The sequence below is a fragment of the Drosophila sechellia genome, chromosome 3R (genome assembly GCF_004382195.2).
Source record: "Drosophila sechellia strain sech25 chromosome 3R, ASM438219v1, whole genome shotgun sequence".
NCBI classification, from domain to species: Eukaryota; Metazoa; Arthropoda; class Insecta; order Diptera; family Drosophilidae; genus Drosophila; species Drosophila sechellia.
The window spans coordinates 23,625,291-23,631,290 of NC_045952.1; the positions used below are offsets into that span (position 1 = coordinate 23,625,291).

General features: G+C 44.4%; 1 protein-coding gene across 1 annotated transcript; it reads left to right on the top strand.

Annotated features, from left to right (window-relative positions):
- Positions 1-3,785: 3,785 nt before the first annotated feature.
- On the top strand, positions 3,786-6,000 carry LOC6619652 (fork head domain-containing protein FD4). Its single transcript, XM_002043831.2, has one exon. The coding sequence runs from the start codon at positions 4,574-4,576 to the stop codon at positions 5,690-5,692; it is 1,119 nt and encodes a 372-aa protein (XP_002043867.1). The 5' UTR covers positions 3,786-4,573; the 3' UTR covers positions 5,693-6,000.

The window sequence follows — 6,000 nt, forward strand, 5'->3', positions numbered from 1 at the left end:
CGGGTTAAATACCTTGACCATCCCTCTGCCAAAAGAATTCACGTAATGCCTTGTAATTGTTGGGCGTGAAATTTGTTGTGATTGTATCTGTTGTTCCATCGGATTTGTGTGTGTTGTGTGTACGCATTCCCATTTGATTGAGCAAACCTCGGCGGCTATAATTTCATTAAAAATATGGTTCTGGGTAAAATGTAAATTTATGTCCCGCTTTCGTCACGCTAGCGCATTGTGAATGCCTATTCATGTTTCGGCAAATGGTTTTTAAATAAATTTTAAATATAATTCACGCCTAAATTGAATAGCTTGGGTGTTGTTGAATGAAATTAGGACACAGAATGTCCTGGCTGATGGTAAAAGCTGCTTGTTCTCATGCAAACACAACCAGGAGAATAACTCGATTTAATTTATTAATGTAAATTAACCATATTCACATGATTCACACAGGGTTGCACGCATTCTTCTGAAAATAACAAGAGTTTAACTAATAAAAAATTACAGATTTTCTGTTCGAATGCCACAACTAGCTATTAGAATGCTTAATATATGTCCTTAATATGAGTCTAAAGATTCTTTAGGATTATATGTTGTTTCTGGGCTTTTAATAATAAAGAAAGGCAACCAAGAATGTTGTTATTGGTTGGTTATTATATTATATATTATATTATAAGTAGGTTATTTCGTGGAAAATTCGATTTTACTCAAAGTTTATTCCAAGTTGAATTCCAAATTGCAGCGGAAATGAATAAATTTATCTTCATTCACTCTATGTTACTATGAAGCAGTTCTGAAAGGTTTTATTGTCCAGAAGTCATTCATTCATCAGCAATTATCGTCGACAAATATATTTGAGTTAAGAAGATTACAAGTGATGAAGTATTAAAGTTTAATTAATGAATTAATTGCTTAATAGCTTTCTGGCTATAATCCTTTCTTCATTCTGATTTTAGCGATCAAATCATATTTCCCCGAAACTGAAATGCTTAATTTTGTAGACAGTTATGATGAAGAAATAGTATGCAATCTCTTAATAGATCTTCATATTTAAAGAATTTAACTAGAAAAGTTGTAAAAAGAGAATGCTTATAATAAATATGTGCAATTTTGCTCGCCGGGGATGAACTTTAATATGAACATAAATGGCAATGGTGGATACTCCATGATTATTATTATTATTATACAAATGGCCGCGTGGCTCAATTAATGTCACACATGCACGAGCAATAATAAAGCTATTAGGTGGGGAAATACTGGCAATATGTACATTTCTAATTATATAAATTATGTAAGCACATATTTATATGTGATCTGCTTGTGGAACTGCGGTAATTTGCGTCAACTTGATTATTTATAGCGTGTAATTTAACGGGCTGATTGAATTTCTGTAGATATTCAAAATCTCGTTAATGGTTAATCAAAAGTGCTACCGTGGCCATATTCATATGTCCACTTAAATTAAAATACACAATTTCATTACAGTGCGCACCAGGCCACGCCCACCCCCGACCACCGTGCTCCAGCGATGGCCAATCGCGTCCTAGGTTTCCCATTCGTATAGACAAGCGGCGGAGCGAGATGGAGCGAAAGCGTCGCCGTAGTGCCATCCCGCTTTGCCGCCACATGGCTCTCACCCCATTCCCACTCGGAGTTCCCCCATGCCACATACCATACCACATACTACATCCCATACCCATGTCCATGTCCATGTCCATGCCCAAGTCCAAGGCGATTCTCTCTCTGCGGGCCACATCGCTGTTAACCTTCGCTCGCCGAGCACCTAATTATCGCTATGAACGGCACAATTATGGCCCAATGCGATTGTTGTTTATAAACAGATAAACAAATTCCTAATTAACTAGGGCGTGCGTTGTAGGAAATATATTTATATATTTATAAGCAATTTTTAATGAGATTAATTGGCATGGGTGTGCTATACTACTGGCTGTATGAAATGATTACAAATATATGGAACACTTTCTATCTAACAATAAATTAGGATAGTAATTATTATAGTATTATTTGTACCTTATGCTAATTCTGAGCCCATCTGCGCTATTCCTCAGAACTGGCAACAAAAGGCAGGCCAATAGTTCATGTGATTAAAATTCAATTATACCGCTGAGCAGCTATTTGCCACTGCTTAACTACTCATTTGCCTTCGTGTTAGCCAGATATCATTAATTTACACTTGGCGAAGAACAGGAAGAATGCAGACTCATTAATAGCTAATGCGATTTAATACACCCATCCGGGGGATTGCGATTTGCTGCTCTATCGGGCGCACTATTAAAGACAATTATCCATACTAGTGTTAAATCGAGTCTCGCCAAATCGCGCTGCTGCCCCATGAGCTCCATAATCCACTGATGGCCCATACCCATGTACCCATACCCATACTCATGCCCACACCGAAACACAGAAAACACTAAATACAAAACACAAAACACAAAAACACAAAATACAAAATACAGGCCCAAACCCACACGTTCGCCGAATGCGGTGGCAATGTGCTTTGGCTTTTACGTTCTGTGGAATCATGGCCGAGTCGCAAGCAGGCAAATTAACTAACAAGATTATGAAAACGTAAAATCAGTAAATCGGTAAAGTGGTTGTAATTTTCTTTTTCAACACCTCTCTCGCATTGGGCCGTTAGCCAGTCGCGGCCTGGCCAGAGTCCCAGTCCCATATCCATACCCATACCCACTTCCAGTCCCAGCCATGGCCAGAACTGCCGGGGCGGCTGCTCTTTTGTCCGGAGCAGCAGCAGCAGGAGCAGGCAGCACCAGCGCTGAGGCAGCGGCAGCGGTAATACCAAAGGCAAAGCTAAATAAAACCGACGAGATACTCCCCTCGTACACGGCGAGAAATCATGTGTGCTTCATGTAAATTTTAATGCTAGAAAGCTTTTGAAAATTTATAACTATTTATAACTTAATAACTTCAATTACAAACAGCGGCTAGTTGCATGCAGAGCGAGAAGTAGGTCATTAGAAAAAGCTTACTTTTTACAATATTTTATATATTTTATATATTTATATTTACTGCTATATATTTACTGCTAGTAATAAACATAAACAGTAAAACACAGGCAAAAGTTTACCTAGCACAATAATAGATTTTTATTTGATTTATAGTAATATTAACATTATAAAGGATCTCTGAATTGGGCAAGCCTAACCACCAATCTTTTGGATGAACTTTGAATGTAAAGTTCGATTTATATGATCCCAATATAAGCAGTAGTAGTAGTAGTTCGAAAAAATAAAATACTTTGAAAAGTTTTGACCTTTATCTATATATCTATAATCTATCAATAGGTCTCATAGTTTAAGTATTTAGATAGCAGGACTCATAGCTCAGCTCCTTAAATAATATATGATGCAGCACTCGTAGACACTCGTAGGGGATGTCAAACTCATTCGCTCGTTCAAACTTCGAATAGGGGGTGGGTTTTTCGGCGAGTGTACCGCCTAGCCGCAACCACCGGCGGGTCAGGGATAGGGGAGGTGCAGGGCCACGGGCAGGAGCTCTCCGCTGGAGCGGCGCAGTGCGGTCTGGTCAGACTGGTTTATTCGTTTAGTAAATCTCAGACTCTTTGCTTTGGCTCTCCTCGCCGCTTTGAAGTTTCGCCGTGGCGGAGGGATGATGCATGTTCGCATCGCGGTGATTGGGAGAGAGCACGGGGGCAATGATGTGAGTGATTATATTTTGATTGCATTGCTCACTGTGGTTGGTTGTACGTACGGACCGCGGAGGACTGCAGACCTGGACGACTGCAAAACTGGAGGACTGCAGAGCTGCAGAGCTGCAGAGCTGGAGAACTGGGGACGGCATTGCTCACTTAGTACAATAACCGGCACGTCGTCTGCCAGTCTGCTGAAACAGTAATTTTTTGTGTGCCGTGTTCTTCGTTTGTTGTCGTTTGTTTTGTTCCCGCTCTATCGCTATCTTCGCCCCAAGTTCGCCCCAAGTCCGCTCCAGCTTTATAGCCCACCACCACCATCACCACCGCCGCCGCTCACGTATTCGCATTCAGCTTTTGATGGTAATTTGCCAGGCAGGCGGAGGGCGGCAGGGCGCACAGTCGGATGGGGAAACCTCAGTGAGAGTGCTTTTCCTTCTATCCAGTCCAGAGTGCCAGAGTGCCAGTGGCAGAGCAGAGCTGAGCTGCTCCAGTGGTAGGTAGTGGTGGTGGCGAAGCCAGTGTCGTCGCCGGAGCTTATAACGAGCGTAGTTCTTGCGCAGAGTTTATTGCCGACAGTTGGCGCGATCTTGTTTGCCGTCGCTTCTTGTCGCTATCTCGTCCATATCACACATCGCCATGCCGCATCGCCACCGTGCCCCCAATGGATGTTCCTTGCTAGCAGTTCCTCTAACTGTTCCCGCTTCTGTTCCTGCGACGGCACGCGGCACTGCTGCTCAATACGCCGCATGCATTTAGGATATTCATACGTGTGACGGACGAATAATACGAGTGATTAAGCAAGTGCTTGAGTGCATTCATAAATCAAGTTAGCCCGCAAATATGTAACACTGTGATGTGCGGAGCAAATTGAGCCGAAAACATTGTGTAATAATGCCCCGGCCCTCGCGAGAATCCTACGGCGAACAGAAGCCCCCCTATTCGTACATTTCGCTGACGGCCATGGCCATCTGGAGTTCGCCGGAGAAAATGCTGCCGCTCAGCGATATCTACAAGTTTATCACGGACCGATTTCCGTACTACCGCAAGAACACCCAGCGCTGGCAGAATTCGCTGAGGCACAATCTCAGCTTCAACGATTGCTTCATCAAGGTGCCCCGACGGCCGGACAGACCCGGCAAGGGAGCCTACTGGGCACTGCATCCGCAGGCCTTCGATATGTTCGAAAACGGCAGCCTGCTCCGGCGGAGGAAGCGCTTCAAGCTGCACAAGAACGACAAGGATCTGCTCAACGAGGAGCTGACTGCCTTGGCGAACCTCAATAGGTTCTTTTTTACCACCCGCAACGGAGGCAGTGCAGCGCACATGTCGCCGCTGGACATGAACAATGCGGCCGCCATGAGACTGGATCCACTGCCCAGGAGCACGGCACACATGCCTAATTCCCTGGGTCCAGGTGTGCCACTGCCGCACGTAATGCCCGCCTCCATGTCCGGTGCGGATCACACGAATCTGGCGGACATGGGACTCACCAATTTGCCCGCGCTAACCAGTTCCGAGATCGAGGGACCGCTGAGCCTGCGACCCAAGCGATCCTTTACGATAGAGAGCCTGATCACGCCCGACAAGCCGGAACATCCGTCGGAGGACGAGGACGACGAGGATGACCGCGTCGACATCGATGTGGTCGAGTGCAGCGGTATGAGCCGCTATCCCACAACGCCCTCCGCCTCCGAGGAGTATCTGTCCGCCAGCCGATCGAGCCGGACGGAGGATCCCCTGCCGCCGATGCACACGATCAATGCCGGTGCCCACGTGCCGTTCCTGCACTACGCCACGGGCGCCAATGTGGCCGGACTGCCAGCGACGGGAATTCCCAGCAGCCCCACCACCTACGAGCTGGCCATCTCGCATCCGCTCTTCATGATGGCGGCGCCCATTGCCAACATGCACAACATATACTACAATAATGTTACCCTCGTCGCTCCGGCGCAGCAATATCGGAGCCCCGAGGTGCAGAATAGAATAGACAACGATATGCGTACGATATAGATAAGTGGCAACAAGCAGGGTAGTAACGAAACACACCTATGTACTATATAGCATTATTTATGAACGATATATGTATATGTATATTTATGTATGTATATCCATCCAAACGTAGTTCCTTTTGTATTAAGATTAATTGTAATAGGACCAAAACATATGGTATACATTCATAGGCGTAGAAAGGCTTGTAAATACAATTTTATTAGCTTGTATCACATATCCGTACTAGTAAATTATTTATTTTATTTGTATCGAACCTAGTGCATAGATCGATCCTTTTGTGAAGAATATAAACATTTAAACAACTTAAA

Excerpts from the sequence above, each read along its gene's own strand:
- LOC6619652 (XM_002043831.2), top strand. The coding sequence starts at position 4,574 with ATGCCCCGGCCCTCGCGAGAATCCTACGGCGAACAGAAGCCCCCCTAT.